Source organism: Dermacentor albipictus, chromosome 6, assembly GCF_038994185.2.
Source record: "Dermacentor albipictus isolate Rhodes 1998 colony chromosome 6, USDA_Dalb.pri_finalv2, whole genome shotgun sequence".
NCBI lineage: Eukaryota > Metazoa > Arthropoda > Arachnida > Ixodida > Ixodidae > Dermacentor > Dermacentor albipictus.
The window spans coordinates 74,457,908-74,478,681 of NC_091826.1; the positions used below are offsets into that span (position 1 = coordinate 74,457,908).

At 48.5% G+C, this 20,774-nt stretch overlaps 1 protein-coding gene across 1 annotated transcript in view; it reads left to right on the forward strand.

Moving 5' to 3' along the window:
- LOC139061210 (calcium-activated chloride channel regulator 1-like) overlaps nt 1-20,774 on the forward strand; it is a 272,282-nt gene that overhangs the window by 24,897 nt on the left and 226,611 nt on the right. The window contains exons 3-4 of the mRNA XM_070540867.1: nt 1,181-1,348; nt 16,088-16,385. Of these exons, the coding sequence (XP_070396968.1) occupies nt 1,181-1,348; nt 16,088-16,385 (466 nt within the window). The remainder of the gene's footprint in view (nt 1-1,180; nt 1,349-16,087; nt 16,386-20,774) is intronic.

Below are 20,774 nucleotides of genomic sequence, written 5' to 3' on the forward strand. Positions count from 1 at the left end.
CGGTGCCAATGCAGCACATGCGGCTGCAGTACAGAATGTGGCAGCCTAGAGTCATATTTTCACTGTAACACGAAAGCCTGAAATCACATCTGCAAAAATGTGCCAGTGTCGTCTGCTTCCAGCGCCTCATCTACGTAACGGAGGCGATATCTGCTGTCCAAGGTAGTTGCCGACCTTCAACACCTTTGCTCCGCCTAACGGTTGCCTGCTGTCAACAGGCCGCGTCGCCCAATAGAAGTGCGCTGCGAGGGCAAATGCCCTGAGGCATTTAACCTCACATAAAAAAAAAAATAGAATGCGCATGCAATGCGCTTGTGCGGATTGAGCATGCACCAAATTTTGCGACATACCACTTGCCTTTTGGGCGTCCGCACGCGGGCGCACGAGGGCGGCTTGACCCTAACCCACGCTACTCAGGGGCCGGACCGACGGTGACCTCGGAGAGGTGAAGAAAGGCGGGGGGGAGGGGCGGGGGAGCGACATCGATGACATACGCGCTCTTTTTCCAGCCTTTTTCACTTTCAAGGAGCCTGCCAAGGGGAACTAATGGTTCGTGTAGGTCCCGCATGAAATCCGCTATTCAAAATTTTGTCGTTGCGATAGGTAATATCGAAGACGGGCCCCAACGCACTCATTTCCTGTAGCCACTTATTGCTGAAAATTACAAAGTTAATTACCGTACCTTCACTAATTACGCACGTTATTGTGTAAATTCTTCTGTATCTAGAGGCTGCCTATCCGCACACTCATATGGTAAACATAACGTTAGCGTGATTTATATTTTTCGAACTTTAAAAATTTGGTGCGGCTAAAAGAACACCCTGTATATAAAGCATCGCTTAAACAGGGGTATAGAAAATCTGGTAATATTTATAGCTTTGAAATCATCGCAGAAGTTTTCTAGCTATGTAAGCTATGGGCTAGTTTTTCTGGCTTCCTTCTCTTACTTTATGTCCCAATAATTTCCTGTGAGAAGACAGCTATTGTAATTGATTTGCATAACTTAGGTCACAATTCTTTTTATGTTTGGGCTGAACCGCTGTCTATGTGGGGGGAAAGAATAAATACTCGCGTAAAAGGCCCCGCGTACAATTTACAAATAACCATTCTCAGCTACTTGTGATGTTTGCATGTCATAAATATATGATTATCTAATCTCGTAATTGCTTTCGCTCCACAGAAGTCCCTGAACATGGCTAAGCACAGTGTGGGAGTGTTCGCGTTCGTGAGCCTACTCGTGAACGTTGCCGCACTGGTCATCGACAAGTCCGACGGTGGCTACAAAGACATGCTGATCTCCATCCATGATGACGTCCAGCCAGATGAGACTATTGTGGAGAACCTCAAGGTATTTAGCACGAACTGAAACCGTTCCAACAAGCGAAGAGTACCTACTGTACCACTTTTTACAACACCCCACACCCGTCTCTCTCCCCCACGCTACCGCCGTTTTATAGGCGAGAAACAGAGCAGCAAGCTTCAACCGCTGCACGTCATTAACACCATGACGTGAGCAAGTAAATCGGTGATCCCGCAGATTTTGCTTATAGTTTTCTTTCATCGCATAAACTAGAAAAACGGTAAGAATGTGGTGTATATATTTCGGCGCTGTTTGCTATGCAGCTGAGCCCCTAATGTGGCCATACAACACGCATATGGTGACGGCAAGAAATGTTGCGACTACTTAAGGAATGGTAACGGCGATTGCGCCTAGATGTCGTTCATGACAACCAAATTTTTTGGTTGGCTACATGTCTTCCGGAACGCACCAAGAAATGAAAAAAATAATTTCATCTTTATATGAGCGTCGCAACAGCATTTGTAGCATATGACTTATCAAAACTGTAGCCAATGTCGCACCTAGCTACCAAATCTGAGAAAAGCTGCTGTGTTGCGATAACCTAGCTGCGGCACCCGTTTGCTACCTACGTGGTAACATTGCTCTAAGGGATCATATCGCGGAAACATAATCTTTTGCGAAAGCATTGAGATAGGGATGGGCAAACTCGGGTGGGGGATTTTACTCGGGATGTTGCGGTATGTGCACGACCACTGCGACACGCCACAGACTGAGCCGCGTAACTGTGTTATTTTGCATTATCGTCACATTCACGTGAGTCCGTCATCTGTAATGACGTCGCTCTCTTACATTGTGGGCACTTCTAGCCTCCTTCAATGGGAAGTTTGAATTCTAGAGGTATTTTGCAAAGGGCAAGGATTAAGATATCGAATAAAAAGAAGTGTCCTGCGTGCTCTAACACTGCTAGGCGCAATACGCACGTAAGCCCCACTCAAATGCTGTACGAATTTCGGAAGCGTAAACTACACCGGCAGTGATGATATCTCGCGGTTCTGACAGAAGGTCGCTGCTGTCCTTAGCCCTGGAAACAGGCATCCACCTTGAGCTAAACAGTGGCATTTCTGATCCGTTCTCAAAACAGGGAACCTTCGTAATAAATATATTATTTTTAGTCATCTGCATGAAGTTATGTCTGCACAAAACAGCATAACATCTTGTTCATGGCTGTCTCAAAATCAGACGGGCGTACAGTCTCCTCCAATACTCTCAGAGAGCGAGGCAGTGAAAACGCCGCGCAGGTGCACTGGACGCAAATCATTATAGCGTAATCTTTGGAGCGTGGCTTCACCGCTGCCCTCGTGCGTCCTGCATGCAAGCGTTCTCCACAGGTTTCGTGTTTATTCGTCAACTCATCATGGTGGCTCTGTGTCTACTGCGTGCGCTTCTCAGCATGACGTTACCTGTTTGATTAGGCAACTCCTCCACCTTTCTCCTTACAGTGCCCTGTAATGCAAAATCATTCGTATACCATGTATGTGGCACGCACAAAGGAGCCCCAGATGGTTCAACTTATTCTGGAGACCTCCACCACTGTGTCCCTAATGTATCAGTATGCAATTTTTTACATGGTACTGCATACAGTATATTATACAACGCAGCTAAGAGGACACTTCTGCAATGATTGTCTGGTGGTAGTGAAGGCGGCAGTGCGACGGTTCCGTCAATATAAGATTTAACTGAAGCATAGCGTGTTTCACAGCGTCGAAAGTCGCTTCCATCGTAACAAATCACAATTACAGATATGTTAGCTTAACGCTATCACACTGGAATAAAGGACAACTTGTATGAATTATTTTATTTACGTGTAACCCCCAATTCTTGTTTCTCTGGTCGTCTTAAAGTATCTTCAAGTTACAGGTAACTTAAATCGTGGCGACGGTTAAAGCACAGAGCGTGCTTTTGTAACGAAGCGGACCTGGAAGCTGTCACTAAGAACAGCTACAGCCAAGACCGCTCTCGAATGCTGCATCAACGAAAACTGTCATCGAGCGAGGCTGTGAGGCATAAAACAGATTTCTTCTATTTTTAAGGGTTTGAGGACCTGAGTATAGTGTTTGACTGTTTTCGATTTATCACTTGCCAGTTTGGCATATACATGTGAAGATTTACAACGGAAGGAGGGTTTAGCGAGACTGTTGAGCATCGTAGCGCCATGGTTTTTCTGGGATGAGTGGCGTAGCCAGAAATGTTTTTCGGGGAAGGAGGGACGCACTTTAGAGGTTACGATGATTGTGAGGAGGGGAGGGGAGGCGTGGGTGGCTGTATACTATCACAGAAGCTCCAGTGGCGGGGGTGGCAGAGGGAGGCACATATCTGGTATTCCACTTCATGGCAACGCCACTGCGTGGAACGGTAAATACCGGCGTATGACGGCCCAGTCGATATCAAGTGTAAATGCAATGAAATGCTTAGCGGAGTCCGCAGTTTGCTTTCCATGGCGGCGTAATACTAAATGGTTATAATATAAGAGTTTTTTTCACATAATCAAAGTCCCTGTGATTAATTGACCTAGATAAACGTGCTCCTGTACAGACTTTAGAGGCTGATTGCCGATTATGAATTTTCGTTCTCTTGCCAAGCTACTGAACATTACCTTTGTTGCCTGCATTATAGTCTTCAACCCTACTCTTACGCTTTCTTGGTTGACGACCTCAATCATTTCTTGCAGTGTCGCTTGCAAACTGAAAGTTTTTAAGATATTCGACGTTGATTTTCATTCTTAAGCCTTCCCCGTCTAATAGCTTCAATACTTCTTCTCGGCATTCAGTGAATAACACAGGAGAGATTGGGCCTCCTTACCTGATCCTTTCTTTATAGATATCTTTCCACATTTATTTTGGGGATGTAAGGCAGCTGTAGAGTCTCTGTAAATATTTTCCAAGATATTCACGTATAAATGTAAACTTTCATTACGCACTGCCTCCATGAGCGCTGGTATCTGTACTGAATCAAATGCTTTCTTTAATAATGCACGAAACCCATATAAAGACTTGATTGTACTATGCAGATTTCTCAATTACCTGATTGATGACAGGGACGTCATCCATCATGAAGCCAGCTCTTGTTTCACTGAAGTCAAGCATTTGCCTGATTCTATTAGAAATTATCTTGGTGCCCATTTTATACATTACTGAAAGTAAGCTAATGTGGACTCTAAAAATTAGGGTGAATACCGCAGAAGTAAAGGAGTCCATTTACCCTTCAACTAATTGTTTCACTCTCGCAAAATGTCTTGTGGAGTGAAATGCATTGTTCTCTCCATCAGCAAGGAGAATGTTAAATTTTCCTTTGACTCCGCCTATTTGAGAGAGAGTAGAATTCCCGTTCAACTCTTGCGGCAATAGAGAACAAAACATAGCGTAAGCGCCTGCTTCAACTGTAGGGGGCTGGCCCCGAACATGGCGATGCAACACTCACCCACGCTGAGCAAAGAGCACACCGTATTGCTTTTAAGAGGCAGCCGCAGTACAAAGGTACGCGGACCAAGCGCTCTACTTGTTTACTCAGAGTTGCCCCAGCGTGCGCGCGCACAACATCCCGGAACAGCGCAGCACTGGAAAAAGAGGGTCGGTCCATGCAGCGTGCAAGAACGGAGGCCATCCAAGGGAAATCGTGTGCCAGCCATCTTGCGCGGCCGCGAAAACAGGACGAAGTGTTCACTTCTAGGATCGCCAGCCGTTTGTGCGCAGGCACTTGTAAGAGCGAGCGCGAGAGAGAACATCTGGGGTCTTTTGATCCTTGAATATATGACGCTGTCTAGCCTCGATTTCATCAAGATGTTGTTCACTTAGCCCAGATCAGGAAAACTAAAGCGAGTGACCTGTCGATGCAAGGCCCCTGACGTTCGAAAAAGCCAAGGTCCTCCATCTTGTCTACCGATAGCAACGACGAATAGGACTGGATGAATACGATAAGTAAAGAAAGCATCTTTTCAGACTTGCGTATTACCATAGACGGCGGTGAAATGAATGCCTTAGTGGACACAGGTGCTGATTATTGCGTTGTAAGATATGCACTTTCAAAGGAGCTAAAAACAATGGCTGTGGCTTAGATAAGGTTAAGCCCAGGATGCGAAGCATACTAGCCTTTATTTTAGTTGTTGAACAACTGTTTAGCCTGGTGAACTGCTTTTGCTTCGCTATATTTGGTTCGGCTAGACGAAGAAACAACTCATGCGTTACTCTGCTTCGCCTTCAAGAGTGGAACGCGACAGCGTTCCCGTCGACCCGCCAAGGGGTGTGAGACAATGGGCTACGGCCCAGCGACTACGCGCCCCGCATTGGACGCGGTGAGCGTCGAGCAACGCAGCGTTCGGCGCGGCAACGAAATGTGCGCCTGAGCAAGCGACGCACGCCTGAGCCTTAGAAACAGCTCGTTTCTAAGGCAACACCGCATTCACTAGAGACGCTTTTGTACCGCTTTGAAGCATCGTACTCGTGGCTCAGTGGTAGCGTCTCCATCTCACACTCCGGAGACCCTGGCTCGATTCCCACCCAGCCCATCTTGCTAGAGTTGAGCCAAAGCCATCTAGAAACAAGCGCAGCTGCTTATATACCGCAGCGAAGCCGCGAGCGACGGCGCGAGTTGGAGCCCCGTTTCTGCTCTGTCGTGACGTCACGGTGTCACGTGGTATTGAAGGCGACACCGCCGCGCCTGAGGAGCTGGGTTGCGCTCTCGTAATATGCTTCGCATAAAAAGTTTTGATGTGGAGGGCTGGCTGGTAACTCATTACACATCTGGGCTGATGCCCAGCCAGAATCGGAATATTATGTTTTGCTTAAGTCACTGATTTTCTCGCACTATCGGCATGTTCAAGGATGGACTTCTTCTGGCGAACGCTGCCGTAATCAACCTGCCGAACTCTTGTGTGCTCTCTTCTGCGAAGCCGGCTATAGATATGCAAAAATCGCCGGAGACAGAGCCCGTTGCCTTGCGGGTTACCAACGATGACATAACTGTGCCACCACGTTGCAGCACGCTGGTTCGCGTAAGAAACTAAGATTTCACCGACTCGTAAAGCTTAGCGGATGCGAAAGTCGCGCTACTGTTGAAGAAAGGGACTTGTGCAGCACGCGGAATTGCTAAGCTACGCAATGGGTGTGCTAATGTATTGCTGAAGAATTCGGAAAGTGAATTTCATCACGTCGGAAAGTGTATACGCATCGCTTTTCTGCACAGCGTTACCGAAGTCACAGATGTATGTAGCTTAGCGTCAAGGCCGCCTGCCGCACAAACTACGGATGACGCCATGTAACAAGTCGCAATCAGCCAAAGTCTGTCGCCCACCCAAAAAAGAAATGATGGAAGACCTCGTAAATGACTTTAAAGAATGTTTCTCGACCTCGTCAAAGGTACGGCGCAGACCGGTTGTTAAGCACCGTATAGTAACAGTCAAAGCGACTAGACCAGAATACCAACACCCGTACTTAGTATCACCGGTTAAACGAGAGATCACAAAAGGTCAGATACAAGAGATCCTTAAGGACAATGTCATTCAGCCGTCAAACAGCGCGTGGGCGTCGCCCGTAGTACTTGTGAGAAGAAAGGACAAAACATTGAGAAACGAGAAATTTAACAGCGTGACCAAGGGTGATGTATATCCCCTGTCACGCATTTATGACACCTTGAATTGGCTACAACATGCAAATTTTCCTCTTTATTAGATCTCAAGAGCGGGTATTGGCTAATAGAAGTTCATGAAAGACGGTAAAAAGCTGATTGCGTTATCACAGACGGCCTGCACGAGTTCAAAGTACTTCCATTCGACCTATGTTGTGCACCAGTGACATTCCAGCGCATGATGGACAGTGCGCTCCCATCTCTCGAGTGACAGTCCTGCTTAGTTTTCCTAGGGGACATGGCGGTGTTTTCCACAACGTACGACAAGCATGTGCAGAGGCGGCGTTTAGTGTTTCAAGCTATCCGCTTGGCAGGTATCTGGTATTCTGGAAAAATGCCAGTTTGGATTCCAAGAATATTGTTTTCTGGGTCACGTAATCAGCGCGCAAGGTGTTGACCCAGATCCCGACAAAGCTATTGGCGTTGCGCCATTTCCGTAGTGGACAGGCAAGAAGACAAGAACGGGATTTTTGGGTCTGGGACAGGTGATTTGCAGAAAAGTGGTCAAAAATTCCTGAACCCCTAACAGGACATATTAACGAATACATACTATTCATCTTTAATACTGTACAAGAGGTTGCCTTCAATGAATTAAAGGAACGATTGCAAGCCCCGTCGTTTCTCACCCATTTCGGTGAGATGGCGGACACACAAGTCCATACAGGTGCAAGCAATCTTGGTATCTGCGCGGTTTTAGTTCATTGGCGAAATGGGGAAGAGAAAGTCATAGCGTGTGCTAGCTGCACTCTCTCGAAAGCTGAAACAAATTACTCTGCGTCAAAAAAGGAGTGTTTGGCTGTCATATGGACCATCAGCAAGTTGCGACGATACTTTGACTTCTACGGTAGGCCGTAACGTGCAGTCAGCGATGACCATTCTCGTTGCTGGCTGGCATGCCTAAAGGGCCCATCTGGGCAACTAGCGAGGTGGAGCATTAGCCTTCGAGAATGCATTACTATTTGTTATGTCGGTGTGGCCGCCATGAATGACACGCCGGGTGCGGAGAATTAAGGGCACGCGGGGACGGCGGCCTGAATCCAGCACTCGGACACAGGCAACTACCGAGGTGGAGAACTCCTTTATTTGGCGAGGAGCCGCTAAAATAGACTCTGAACACTGCCACAGTGCCCTCTAAGAGCCAATCAGCTTGGTTCCGGAACTGAAACCAATACATAACACTTGTATGCAGGTCTAGGAGAAAACATAACGATGCTGACTGCTTGTCTCGTTCACCAGTGGAGTCGATCCCATAGTATTTCTTGTTCCTTACAGTTTTGAACGCTTCAGAAATCGCCGAGCAGCAACCGGTCGACACAGAACTGGTCCCACTCATCAAGCACCTGGAAGGACATGACATCCAATACCAGTGCGTGTTTGTGTGAGGTTTTCGTCATTTTGCGTCCGAGATAATCTCCACAAGAGGAACTTTGAACACAATGAGTAAAAACTTTTCCTCGCTGTGCCCTCAGCAATGCGACTGAAAATGTCGGAAGCTTGCCATAATTAACCGCCGTAGGATCACTTATGTGTCAGAATTTGTCTCGCCAGACGTTGTCTCGGAAGCTTGTGGCATAAATTATTAGCCTCGGTTCAGCATTACGTGAGGATAGGCCTGATATCAAGGGCGCAAAACACCACGCGTAAGGCCGGCCGGCCTTTTATAACCCATAGACCCACCGAAGGCTTTATTTCAACAAGTTTGAATAGATCTTCTTGCATGGTTCCCAAGGTCATCGTCAGGAAAGAGGTGGATCTTTGTAGCGACGGATTATTTAACACGATATGTTGAAACTGGCTGCCTCGAGCGAGGAACACTAGTTGAACTTGCCAAGTTGTTCGTTTATAACATGGCCCTGCGACATGGTGCACCAATGGTCGTGATTACCAATGAAGGAGCGGCCTCCTCAGCTGAGTTGATGCAGCGTTGGATGAAGATGACTTGCACCAGTCACAGGAAAAGCACTGCATACCGTACCCAAACAAACAGCCTGACAGAAGGTCTAAACGAAACGCTGGCCGACATGCTCTCCACCTATGTCAACCTCGAAATAAGACATGGGCCGCAATTTTGCCTTACGCTACTTTTGCCTAAAATGCGGCTCTAAAGAGACAGCTCAGCTCACTGCATTTCAACTGGCCTGTAGTCGCACAGTCACAGCCACATAAGATACTTTGTTACCAGTAGATGATGACAACTACAACCTCTACGACGTCGACGACTTCCTACAAAGAGCTGAAGAAGCCCGGCAGTTGGCACGGTTCCGTATACGCAAGCAACAACGTAAGGGCGTGAACCACTACAACGTGCACCACAGAGCAGGTCAGTACCAGCCAGGCGATAAAGTGTGGGTATAGAAAACAGTGCATCGTCGCTTACTGTGAAAACTCCTTCGCCGATGTTTTGGTCCTTACGACAATATTCGACGAGTGGGTGACCTAAATTACGAAGTAATCCCTCACGGACAAGAAGATAGAACCGGCACAACCTTGCGAAGGTCGTACACGTAGCAGGCATAAATGCGACGTGCAATGAACACACTTCTATTTATCAAATTTTTCTCGCACGCCAGGGACGATGCGTTTTCGGAGGGGGATTCATACATCAGGTACAACAGTGTGGAGGCTACGCAAGTAGTGCAGTCTCCAAATTTTATCACTCCGTGCGTTCCGTCTATGCTTCGCTGGGTGCCAGCGGTGTTTGCTCACGCGAGCATGCAGGTGAGGTTGCCGCGACGGGGTGCAAATAAAAACGACGAAATGAAAGTTGATGTGAAAGCACGTGTTAGCATCCAAATGAGCGCATGGTTTGTTTGCTTCTAAGGGTAAATTCTTATTTTTATTCAGAACCGACCTTATGTAAGGAACATTTTTACAAAAAGCGGTCAAAAGACACCCAACTATTTCTAACCGCGAACGCAGCCACCGCAAAAAGTATCTCTAGCCTCCACAGTGAGGCACCTGATATATAAAACGGAATATAATGCAGCAGAGAGCTCTCCACATGCCAGTTACGAGCACTTTCCCGAAATACCATTCCAAGCGCCTGATCGCGTCGCCATATAAAGAGCGCCAGCAACGCCTCGCGCATGGCGAGCCAGCACATTTCTCTCGGGCACGCGCACGCGACAGCGATCGAGTCCGCCCGTCCAATGAGGAGTCAGGCATGGTACCTGGTTATCGAGGCGGGTTAACGTGGTTTGGTGGAGAGACGTTCTTGGGGGTAGGAGGGGGGTATTGTTGGATAGGCTCCAGCTAACTGTGCTATCAAATTGTGTGGAAGCGTTTTAGCCTTGAGTTTGCACCCACAAGTTCACCCACAAGAAGCCAGTTTGTTTAGTGTTCTTAGTTGAAGAGTGCTACACTATAGGGCTGCATGTGTCATAGCAGGGTATCGACACGCAACTAGGTCAGGAGTGGCCTGAAAATTTAACTTCACACTCACACCACGTCGGGTCAAGCAAAAAGCTGATCGGCAAGACGGCACTTTACTAAGGGCCCCCTCCTAATAGACGGATGCGAAAAAAATTCACAGGGTCTAATATGTCATCCCTAAGGCGACTTGAACGCGAAAACCCAAGTGCCGATGCTTTAAAGATGGACACATATTGCGTGCACATGCCTTTTAATTCGCTTGGTCTACTTCGCTTAGTCATCCCTCTTAATTCTCTTACTCATACTCTTCATTCCCTTAGTCATGCCCGTTAATTTGCCTAATGTACTGCGCTTAGTCATCCCTCTTAATTACCAAGATCAAGGGTTCGACTGCCAGCCAACGTCCTGGGTTCGAATGGCTTAATTAGCTATATCTTATTACCTGAGTACTCATGAAATTTTTCTTCATTAACATCAAAGGTTAAGTGTTCGAGTGCCGCACATAACGCTGTCTTAATTTCCTGCCTTAATTAGCTTCTTCTTAAGTACCACCAAAGCTGGTGGGTCCGACTCCCACTCAAGGTCTAGGGTTCGATTCCCACTATTTGCCGAGGGTTCGACTCCGACCAAAGGTCGTGCATTCGACTCCCACCTAGAATCGTGGATTTAAGTGCCTTTATTAACTCTATCTTCATTAACTTCCCCTTCATTACCACAAAAGATCATTGCTTCAACTCCTACAAATGGTCGTAGTTTGCCACCGAAGATCAAGGGTTCATAGCCTTTTGTACCTCACCGACACGTTTTCACTCAAGGTAGACTTATTAGAAGAATAGTCTTTTCGCTCTACAGTAGTTCTCTCTCTCTCTCTCTCTCTCGCAAGCTGTCTCTCACTTATAAGTTCCTCAGATGTGTATACATATCTGGAATATGTGTACTTTTTTTTTTATTTACAGTAGGCTTCAGTAAGCGAACCTGGCAGACGACACAAAAACGTTTTAATAGATACTTTTAGCTTGTCCGCTATTCCGGCAAGCGGGGCGGTTCGGGTGGATTGCCGGATAGTCGGGGGCGTAAACGTGAGCGTCCGGAGCAGTGTAGCCGCCTTGTGGTGTGTATAGCTCAACCAAACACAGAGCTAAAATTGCAGTAAACTACTATAGTCTGCATCGCTGCTGATGCACATTTTTTGCAGTGTCGTAATTGTGAACATGATTACGCTGCTGTCGCAAATTTACACCCCAGCTAAGGATATCGTAAGTGGCTCTGTGTTCATGGGGTTGAGCTTTGCGCCACCAGCTGGCGCCACCAATCGACCGCTCACGTTTACGCTCCCACTCATCCGGCAAACCGCCCGCGCTTGTCGGAATACCAGACGCACTAAAATTCTCTACTAACGCGATGCATGCATTTCTAGATCATCCTGTCTACACGAGCGCAGCCATCTACGGCACCTTGTAGAATTCGCTCAAAGCACGCGAAATCACACATTCCTTGTTTCTCTAACCGTGATTAAGATAGCGCACATACGAAGTGGTAGAGGTGCATTGGCGCACGTGTTTGAATTGAATGCTAGGGTTTTACGAGCCAAAACCACGATTTAATTTTCAGGAACGTCGTAGTGGAGGACTCCGGATTAATTTCGACCACCGGGGGATCTTTAACGTGCCCCATTGAACTGGACGCGAGCGTATTTGCATTTCGCCCTCCGTCGAAATGCGGCCTCTGCAGCCGGGATTCCACCCATGTACTAGTGCTTAGCAGCGCAACACCATAGCCGCTAATGCACCCCGGCAGATGGCACGCATGCTTGACACGCGTAACTAAATGAGATAAAATGAGACTATTCCGGAGAAAGCACAAACCTACCCGCAGAGCCTGCATACTCTGGTTGCAGCAGGAAGCTCAAATGTGTCTTCTTTAAGTGTAGGTTCCATTTCAGGCATGTTCTTTTCTCTAATGAATTCAAGCAACACACCCTGGTATTTTTGTAGAGAACTGAGGCCCACCTACCATACGGGGTATATCCGCACTGACCAGTGGCGTAGCTAGGTCGTCTGGCACCCGGGGCCCATAGGTCTCCTGTCACCCCCCCCCCCCCCCCCCCGGCTGTACTTGAGGAAGGCGAGGATATCGACAATTTCCGGGTTTCAGCAACCAGTACAGCCACCTCGGATACCACGCACGTCCCCCGGGTCCCCCTATTCTTCGCTTTCTTTCCCAGAGATCACGAATGCGGCAGGTATTGGCGCCTCGCTGGCGTAGTATGAGGGATCACGCGGCGCGCTCCTCATAGGTTTTGCTGTCAGCGCTCACTGAAAACACGACGCGGAAGCTCTCCCGGACATTTCTGTGTGTACTTTCGAAACGAGAGAAGGTTTTTACCGTCTGAATTATAGTCTTGGGCAAACTGAAAGCACAGAATCGTTTACCGACGCTCTCTCTTTACCGAATACGTACAGTGAACGCCATTGCGCGCGGTCGCCACGATGGAGTCTCCCGAACCGGCTTTTTTAGCGTGAAAAGTATATAGGTAAACGCTGAGAGCAAACTATGGGAAATATGTTCTTATAGTGTTTGTATAAATAAATGGAGCGTAATAGAATGAAGCCTCAATGCAGCGATCGCACAGATTCGCGGCGACCGACTGCGCATGTGCATTGTCCGCGAACTGTTTCGCTTTCGCCGCGTGCGCGTTTTCGCACCGTGCCATGAGCTTTAGGCAGCAGATTATGAGCATTTGACAGTATACAAGCAACCAATGTTGCGTGGGCGCTATCAGAGCTGTTCAAAAATAATTTCATTCTAGAGACTTCGACGCCTACGGGGACGATGTGCCGTCGCGATGATTCAATCTTTTTTTTTCTTCTAAACTCTTGGACGTTTCAATATTATTTCTGGAGTTCCGTCGCACTGTGTTTATTGGTGTTATCAGCGGGCGATTTCCCGATGCTTCTTTTTTGCGATCCAGTGCATTAATTCATAATACAAACATGACCATATGCCATGCTTTCTTTAATGTGCTTCTTACCGCTCCCTTTCCACTCCAGTCAACTTGCCAGTATATATAGCATCGACAAGTTCATAGACCAAACCGTCATGACATTAGTCGGGCAGCGGACTCGGGCGAGAGTCTCAGTGTGCGTTTTTCGAACATCGCAGACCCGGCGCCGTAGCAGAAATCTTCCTCGCGTCTGTGCTTGCTGCATACCCGAGTTGTAGCCGATGACTGTTTGCCGGTTTTTTTGTTTCGCGAGCCAAGCTTCACGCAGCTTCTTGTCCTGCGGCTACGTATGAATAAGGCTGACACCGGGCTCCGTTGCGTACGTCCTGCACTGCGGCACCGAGCAGTAGCCTACCATGTTGCGCGCCTGCAAAGGCAGCCACTACGTATTGTAGTGCTTTCAATCATGTTAAAGGAGACACTCGAACCGGGAAAAGTTAGCCACTAAATGAGGACCACAGCGTACGAGGGAACTTGAACTCTCGTCTCCAGCTCGCTTCGGCGCTCCCGAAGCAGCCGACGCGGCCGCTATGTCCACGTGATCCATCCTAGCACGTCACGCCGACCGTGGCGCCAGCTTTTCCCATGGTGGAGCGCAAGGCCAATACACGCTGTTTTTTCTGCGCCAAATAACACAGGGTGCTGCACTGATAACTTGTGATAAGCGCATGTGCACATCTTCTGTCAGACTGTAAGGCTTGGCAACCAATACAAATGCGGCATCGTGGCAAATAACGGCTCACGTCACAAGTAAAAAAAAATTTATAAAGTTTTAATTACCAATTTAAGCGGCAACATTGCATTTGCGAAATTGACGGCCGACATTCATATCTCGCCCAACAACAACTTTACAAAAATCGCCGTGGGTACTACGGCCCACAGTATTTTGGTTGTGGGCAGCCCTAAACGAAAATGAAATTGTGTCTCAGTGACGCTGATCTCCCCACCAAATTAGAAAAATGGAAAACGCCACCTGCCTCCCTGCTGCACGGGCGCCAATGCTATTACGATTACGAGTTCTCTTCATTCTAATCAATAAAGCCTTGTTTTTATTTGCTGCTATACGGTCAAACGTGATTATTCAAGCTGCGGTACCACCAAAAGATTGGGAACAGAATAGAGCACGCTTCGCGTCGATTCTTGGCGTCACCATAAAAAAAAAAAGACCGCGATGAAGCCCGTGCCAGCGAAACCTGTTGGTCTGCACTCGCAATGGAGAGGGTTGAGGGATCGACGTCACTGGTCAAGTATTTCATATTTCTTTCGCTACTGCCATACTGGGCGCCGCCCGCAGTGCCAAAGTACCGTAGGTTGTAGCACCCAAAACGATTTTGCTTAAGAAGTTTTTGTTCAGTTAATAATATTACTTTGAGTCCTCAATTCTTGGAATTGAAGTGCTTCCTCTATAAGGACTAATTAAGGAATTATTAAGAATACGGTTATTACTTATCTGCCATATTTTTCACGCTACCGAGTTCCTAGCAATCACACAGACACGTAACTTCATAGAATATCGGGAAGTATACTTACAAAATTCATGGTTTTTTTGTAAAATTCTGTACAGCTGACACAGACACTGTACTTGTGACATGAAGTCACACAATAATAACAGTTTTCTGAAACTTTCGAGGGGAGGAAGGAAAGCGTGAAACATACCGCCATGTTTCGCAGCGGCTTCTCGGACCGAGCGGGAGAAGGGAAGTAAAAGCCAGCTGAACATCGCAGCACGCGCGACTATATGCAGCCTGTCGAGTCATACGCCGCCAAACTCTTCGGCCGCACCTAGTCTGAAGAAGATCCAGAGAATCCGATTCGCGACTTTTGACGGCCGCACTTATGCAACGTCGCTCTCAAAGAACGCTTCACCGTAAACGCGAGCGCCCCGGGTGCGCTGGTTGAACGCCCTCTTTCTGCTGTCTTTGTTCGTCTTGGCTGCGCGTTCTGAAGGGAAGAGGGACTCAAGAGCCTCAACGCCTTACTACGCCTCACTGCATGTTTAGCGACTCCTGCTCCCAGCATCAACACACGGCACGAGCGCACCCCACATGAAACGTTCCGCTAAGGCGACCATTAGATTAGCGACGATTTCGCGAAATAAATTTTTTAGCGCGCACATTCGTGCAATTATTTAGTGGGGTGTTTATAGAGCTGCAGCCGACTATTCTGCAGCGCAACGCATCGGGTACATGAGCTCGGGCTACTGGAGCATTCTCTGCCATTTGCGGCCAGTCAAGCCGGCGGAAAGAGGGGTGTCTTCAGGCGTATGACACCCCCACCCCCCTCTGACCCCTTGCACCCGATGCCCACGGCCCCCCGGCCCCCCCTGTTGCTACGCCACTGGCACTGACTAAGCCCAAATTATATTCGGGAAAAGGGGTCACAGCGCAGGCAACTTTAAAGTGATATAACTCATAGTTTGGGTGATTATAATGAGCTCTAAAGCTTAATAGGCCTACGTCTATCTAATGTAAGCTAGGCAGCACTGTTATAAGTCGCATACTTTAGCTATAGTCAGTGGTGAAACGCTAACTAGACGTTTTCACGAAAATTTGTGAACACAGTGAGCATTTCCTATGTGAATATATAAACACGTCAAACGCAGATTCAGGCTTCACAGAAAAGGTCGAGGATTCATAGCCTTTTTGTACTCTTCGTGGAAAACTCGTTTGTTAGGCGTGTTTTCCAGTTAACGGAACTTGCCCGTAATACAGACGATGCATCCTAACATGCAGGTTGTCCTCCGGGCTTCATCAGAATTCCTCCACCGTGCTACAAATGGCCGAGTGTATTTCAGGCATGTAATCATCGACTTCCCGGTGACATGGCCGAAAAGACGAGGCGCCCGGGGCGTGTCGTCAAAGTTTTTCACTTTGAGCGACGTTCGTATCGAGAATCCCGCGCTAACTGATGATGTCCCCGTCTTCGCGAAGCCATCGAGGCGCTGCGGTCAGCGGGGAAAATTTATCGAGCTGTCGTCCAGCTTCCTTGCAAACCTCAAGGCTTCAGCTACCGAGACCTTCAAGAGCGGAGGTACGCCCCTTTAGCAATGAGACTCAAGTCTTGCAGTCTCTATATATATATATATATATATATATATATATATATATATATATATATATATATATATATATATATATATATATATATATATATATATTGTGAGCATTATTCATACGCTTCATATTCTCACCTGTACATACTCATCATCACCGTTTTGGGGCCTGGTGGTGGGGCTCTGTCTCGGGAGAATAAAGAAGAGACTGGCTGCCTAAACCTCGTCTCACAAGTGGTGGAGTGTGCTGTCCGGTCCCTTCGCCCTCTCGCTCCCGGTCTCTCTCCAGCTTCACCTACGCTACATCCCTGGAGCTCCGCTCGGGTCGCCGCCTCTACCAACTGCACTCGACCATGTCGCAAGACTAGCAGACCAGTACCACGACATCCACCTTGCCGACTCCTGCGGGAACCCCTTCTTGGACAGTCACCACCCCTCAGAAGGATCCACCGGTATTTGCTGGGCTTCCAGGTGATGACGTTGAAGACTGGTTGGAGCTATACGAGCGCGTGAGTGACTTTAACCACTGGAACGAATCAGCAAAACTTGCTCACGTCGCCTTCTACCTAACCGGAGTTGCGAAAACATGGTTCTAAAATCATGAGCTCGATTTGGTCAACTGGAGCATCTTTAAACACCAGCTACGCCAGGTTTTCGCGAACTCGTCTGTCCGCTCCGATATCGCTAAGAAGAAGCTTGCTGAGCGTGTACAGCACTCAGGCGAGTCCTACACTTCGTACATAGAGGACGTCCTCGCCCTCTGCCGCCGCGTGAACACCTCGATGGCAGAGAGTGACCGTGTACGCCACCTGCTCAAGGGTATAGGGACTGCGGCATTCAATGCTCTTGTAGTGCTGAATCCCACTACCGTCGCCGACATCATCAGTACGTGTCAGCGTCTCGATGACCTTCACATGCTCCGCTTACACCCTGACACATCTGATTTCAAGGCGTCCCACAACATCGAGCTACGTGCTTTGATTCGCTCCATCATCCGTGAGGAACTGCACGCCCCAGCTTCGTCAAACCCTCCTGAGGTCCATCTGACGCCTCCTGGTGGCGGCCTACGCCATATCGTGAGGGAAGAGCTTGCTGCCGTGGCCTGCCCGCAAATCACGAGCCCGCACCCTATCCATACGCCAACGTACGCTCAGGTTGCCTCTATTGCGCCACCCCCCCCAGCAGCCACCACAACAGGCACCTGCACCGCACATGTCCCTGAATCCTATCACTGCAGGACCATCGCCTGTTCCGTCTTATAACGCATGGAGCCCACCTCGACCGGTTTGTTACTACTGCGGCATCCGTGGCCACATTTCCAGGTTTTGCCGACGCCGTCAGCAAGATGAAAGACGTGGCTATGACGGCTTTGAAAGGGATCAGTTTTCTGGCCCTGTACCACGACGTCGGCGTTCTGACTACGTTTATTATCCACCACGTTCCCCATCTCCACAGGACTTCAACACTGCCTGTTCATCGCGTTTCCCGCGTCGTCGCTCTCCATCACCGATGCGGCGCTCTTCTTCCCCTCTACGACCGGCTACTTCGTCCTCCGATCACCGCCCGGAAAACTAAATGGTGCAGCTTCAGGAGGGAAAGCTGCATCTTTTGGACAACGTGAAACACCTCCGGAGCGCCCGTCAAATGTACTTTTGGTGTTTGTTGAAGGTGTCCGAATCGAAGCCTTGGTTGACACAGGTGCATCGCTTTCCGTTATTAGTGCTGACTTGTGTTCTCGATTGCGAAAAGTGAAGACACCGTATAATGGCCCTCCCCTTCGTCGTGCTAATGCAGTTCTTGTTCAGCCCTCCAGTGTTTGCACTGCGCGCGTTTTCATTCATGGCATCCTCCACCACATTCAGTTCGTCGTGCTGTCTTCGTGCACTTACGCGATGATTTTGGGATGGGACTTCCTGTCCTCCGCCTCAGCTTTAATCTCTTGCCGTCAGCGAACTATTCATATGACAGACACTGAATTTTCGTCCTCTGTCAATGATCACAGCCTGCGTTTTGTCACGTCTACCGACTGTTTCATTCCCGCGGGCACTGAGCATATTCTGACGCTGACTTCTGACACTATTATTAATGGTGATGTGTTCCTTGCACCGAGTGGTTACTGCATTTCTGGTGGGCTTAGCCTTACTCCTAGTCTAGTACGGTTTCAGGACGGTAGTGCCTCAGTCGCTGTTCATAACCCTACTTCTTCGCCAGTTGTGCTCTCCCAGGGCTCTACTGTGACATGCTTTACTGACACCGAACCTCTTTCGCTGGTACCGCTTCACACCGAATCACCACCTTTGTCTACCACAACTGATTATCACACTGCTGCGGCTGCTTTAACGGCCGCGATAAATCCCGATTTGACCACTGCGCAGAAACAAGACCTTCTGGCACTCCTGCACAAACACAGAGCCTTATTTGACGTCCACTCAAAGCTTCTGGGGCGCACTTCCGTCGCAGTACATCGCATCGAAACCGAAGGCAGTTCGGTTGTACGCCGCCGCCCGTTTCACGTGTCTTCCGCGGAACGGAAAATCATTGCGGATAACGTTGATGACATGCTCAAAAGAGACATCATTCGGCCATCCTCCAGTTCTTGGTCGTCTCCTGTGGTGCTGGTTCGCAAGAAAGACGGCTCCGTCCGATTGTGCGTCGATTATCGAGCCCTTAATAAGATCACGCGCAAAGACGTATATCCGATGCGAAGAATTGACGATGCCATTGACTCCCTCCAGGGTGCAGAATATTTCTCTAGTCTAGACCTCCAATCCGGATACTGGCAGATCCCCATGCACGAAGCGGACAAGGACAAGACAGCCTTTGCAACGCCAGACGGACTCTACGAGTTCAACGTCATGCCATTCGGTTTATGTAATGCCCCTGCAACATTTGAACGCATGATCGACACAGTTTTACTTGGCCTTAAGTGGAAGACCTGTCTGTGCTATTTAGATGACATCGTTATTTTTTCTACAACTTTTAGTCAGCACCTTGAGCGCTTGGACGAAGTTTTCACTTGCATTTCCAACGCTGGACTCCAACTCAACACAAAGAAATGCCATTTTGCCAGAAAGAACATCAAAGTATTGGGCCATCTTATCAGCAAAGATGGCGTTCGACCAGATCCCGAAAAGGTTGCTGCCGTGCATCGCTTCCCTCGCCCTGAAAACCAAAAGCAATTAAGAAGTTTCTTAGGCCTGGCATCCTACTTCCGCCGCTTCATCAGTCATTTTGCAGCCATGGCGTCGCCGCTACACAAGTTGCTCACGTCGGGCACTGCTTTCCCTTGGACAGATGAATGCGAACTTTCTTTCCAAGCCCTCAAGCAGGCATTAACCAGCGACCCTGTCCTCTGTCACTTCGATGAGAACGCACCAACTTGCTTGCACACCGACGCTAGTGGCCATGGGATCGGTGCTGTACTTTTACAGCGTGATACCACTTCATGAGAGAGAGTTGTTGCCTATGCCAATCGCGGACTAACACCTGCCGAAACCAATTACTCGCTCACAGAACAGGAATGTCTCGCAGTAGTTTGGGCGATCCAAAAATTTCGACCATATCTTTACGGACGCCATTTCATGGTCATAACCGACCACCACGCCTTATGCTGGTTGTCGTCAATCAAAAATTTGTCCGGACGACTTGGTCGCTGGGTGGTACGCTTACAAGAGTACGACTTTGACGTTGTCTACAAGTCTGGGAAAAAGCATCAAAATGCCGACGCTCTCTCTCGCTGCCCGCTGCCATTATTAGCTTCGAGTACATCTCTCCATTGCTCGCCACATGATGATGAGACTAAGTCGTCACTCCCGTTATTACCGTTATTACCTCTCTCGGTTACTGACACGTTATCTTCCAATCGCCTCAGTCACCTCGCCTCGTGTCAACGTTCTGACCCCTACTGCGACAGCATCATCCAACGCCTGTGCGGAACTACATCTGCACCAAATGCCAGATTACGTCGACAACTCCGACTATTTAAGCTTGACAACGATGTGCTGTACCGCTACATATACAACTCTGATGGACACAGCTGGGTACCTATTCTTCCACGCTCGATGCGCACACAAGTCCTTGAAGCCTTGCACGACGACCCATCTGCTGGCCATTTCGGATTCCACAAAACATACCACCGCGTTAGGAGCCGTTTCTTTTGGCCAGGCATGTCTACCTTTGTGGCCAAGTACGTCGCTTCTTGCGTTCAGTGTCAACGGCGGAAATGACCGACTTCGCCTCCTGCTGGGCTTTTACAGCCCATCCCATGTCCCGAGACACCGTTTGCCATTGTTGGGATAGACCTAGTCGGCCCTCTGCCCATAACGCCAGCGGGTCATCGATGGGTCGTGACAGCTGTTGACCAGCTC